We start from the raw sequence: 1,376 nt of genomic DNA, 5'->3' as shown, positions 1-1,376 counted from the left end.
TGCTGCTGAGGGGGCATTTGCATTTGCGAAGCGGCAAGGCCGTAATCGATGCCATCAAGTCGATAGACAGTCCGAACGATACGAACTTGGGCTGATGGGACCGCCTCCGCCACCGCCGCCGCCCATCACCGGGCGAATGTGGTTCTGGTGTTGCTGATGGCGTGGATGTTGGGGCTGGGAATGGGCCGTAGTTCGGAAGGGCTGGCTTCGGCTGCTGGAGACAAGGCATTTGCGGCGCAGACAGCTGCTGTTGTTGTCACTGTTGCTGCTGCTGCTGGACCGGACTCCTCATCGGCGGTGGAATCAACGGTCGGCCGCTGGCCGTCAGGTGCTGTGCTGTCTGGGGACGAATCTGCTGGCGGATTCTGGAAGAGGCAAGATTGAGTTTGGAAAAAAATACGAAAATAACCATTTCAAACCAACCTTTCGCCTCCGGGACATTTACATGTGGTCACTGGCCAGCACGATGCGTATCTTCTGCGTCGCCAGCACCAACGACATGATCGCCTCGCACTCCATGGCCTGGGCCGCTTAGTCCAGGAAGATGTGTGTAAAGTGTCCCTTGGGCAGATCGACCAGGCCAGCTCCATCGAAATGTTCAGCGATACCACCACGATGCGATACTTGAGAATGTTTTCGACGGTTGGCCGCCGAAAGATGCGCACGTTGATGTTCAGGTCGATCAGACAGTACTAAGAGATAAAGTTCAGTTAATATCGTAACAAACAAACAACTCAAAACCCCCTACCTTCTGGACGATGCTGTTGACGGTGGCGACCCAGCGCTTGTAATAGTAAACGCGCAATGGTTTGGCCTCCTCCCCACCACCCTCCTCGACCCACGGGTGCAGGTAGTCCTTGATATACAAATCGGCGGCCGAATTCGACTCCGGCTGCAGCAGCAGCTTTTTGATGGCCTGCGCCAGCGTGTACGTCTTCCCGGTGCCAAAGGGCCCAACCAGCAGGATCGGAGACAGCGTGACCGAAATTGGCGTCGTGATGGCGACGACCGCATCCTTTTGTTTCGAGTTGAGCTTTGGATCGAGTGACCCGTCCCATCGGCGCTGCGGAGTCCACGGAATCCGGAAGTCGGCGATTTTCTCGATCGCGCAATATGAAAAAAGAAAGATAATTTAAGGTTAGTTGTAGGTCTGAAAATCCCGCAGGAAGGAGCAACTCCTGTTTTGGGGCGTATCCGGCAGATTTGAAAGTGTTCTCGCCGGACGGTAGAATTCTTTTTTCCCCCAGAACAATCAAGATTTCAAGATCCGGTTTGGGGGAAGCGGGTTCTTACCTATTCCGGTGACGACCGGAAGATTTGCAAGGTTACAGGTCGGTCTGGCAGCACGTATCCAAGTCCAGAGGACGGAGAGAGAT

The 1,376-nt window shown here is 54.6% G+C and overlaps 1 protein-coding gene across 1 annotated transcript; it reads right to left on the bottom strand.

Moving 5' to 3' along the window:
* LOC120427462 (probable helicase with zinc finger domain) lies at nt 1-1,123 on the bottom strand (the record flags this gene model as incomplete). Its single annotated transcript, XM_039592332.2, has 3 exons — nt 1-365; nt 424-692; nt 749-1,123. Coding segments are annotated over 3 exons (753 nt in total), but the record flags the coding sequence as incomplete, so codon positions are not given.
* Between the last annotated feature and the right edge of the window lie 253 nt (nt 1,124-1,376).

The sequence above is a fragment of the Culex pipiens genome, chromosome 1, assembly GCF_016801865.2.
Source record: "Culex pipiens pallens isolate TS chromosome 1, TS_CPP_V2, whole genome shotgun sequence".
NCBI classification, from domain to species: domain Eukaryota; kingdom Metazoa; phylum Arthropoda; class Insecta; order Diptera; family Culicidae; genus Culex; species Culex pipiens.
This window is presented reverse-complemented; position numbering and strand designations above follow the sequence as displayed.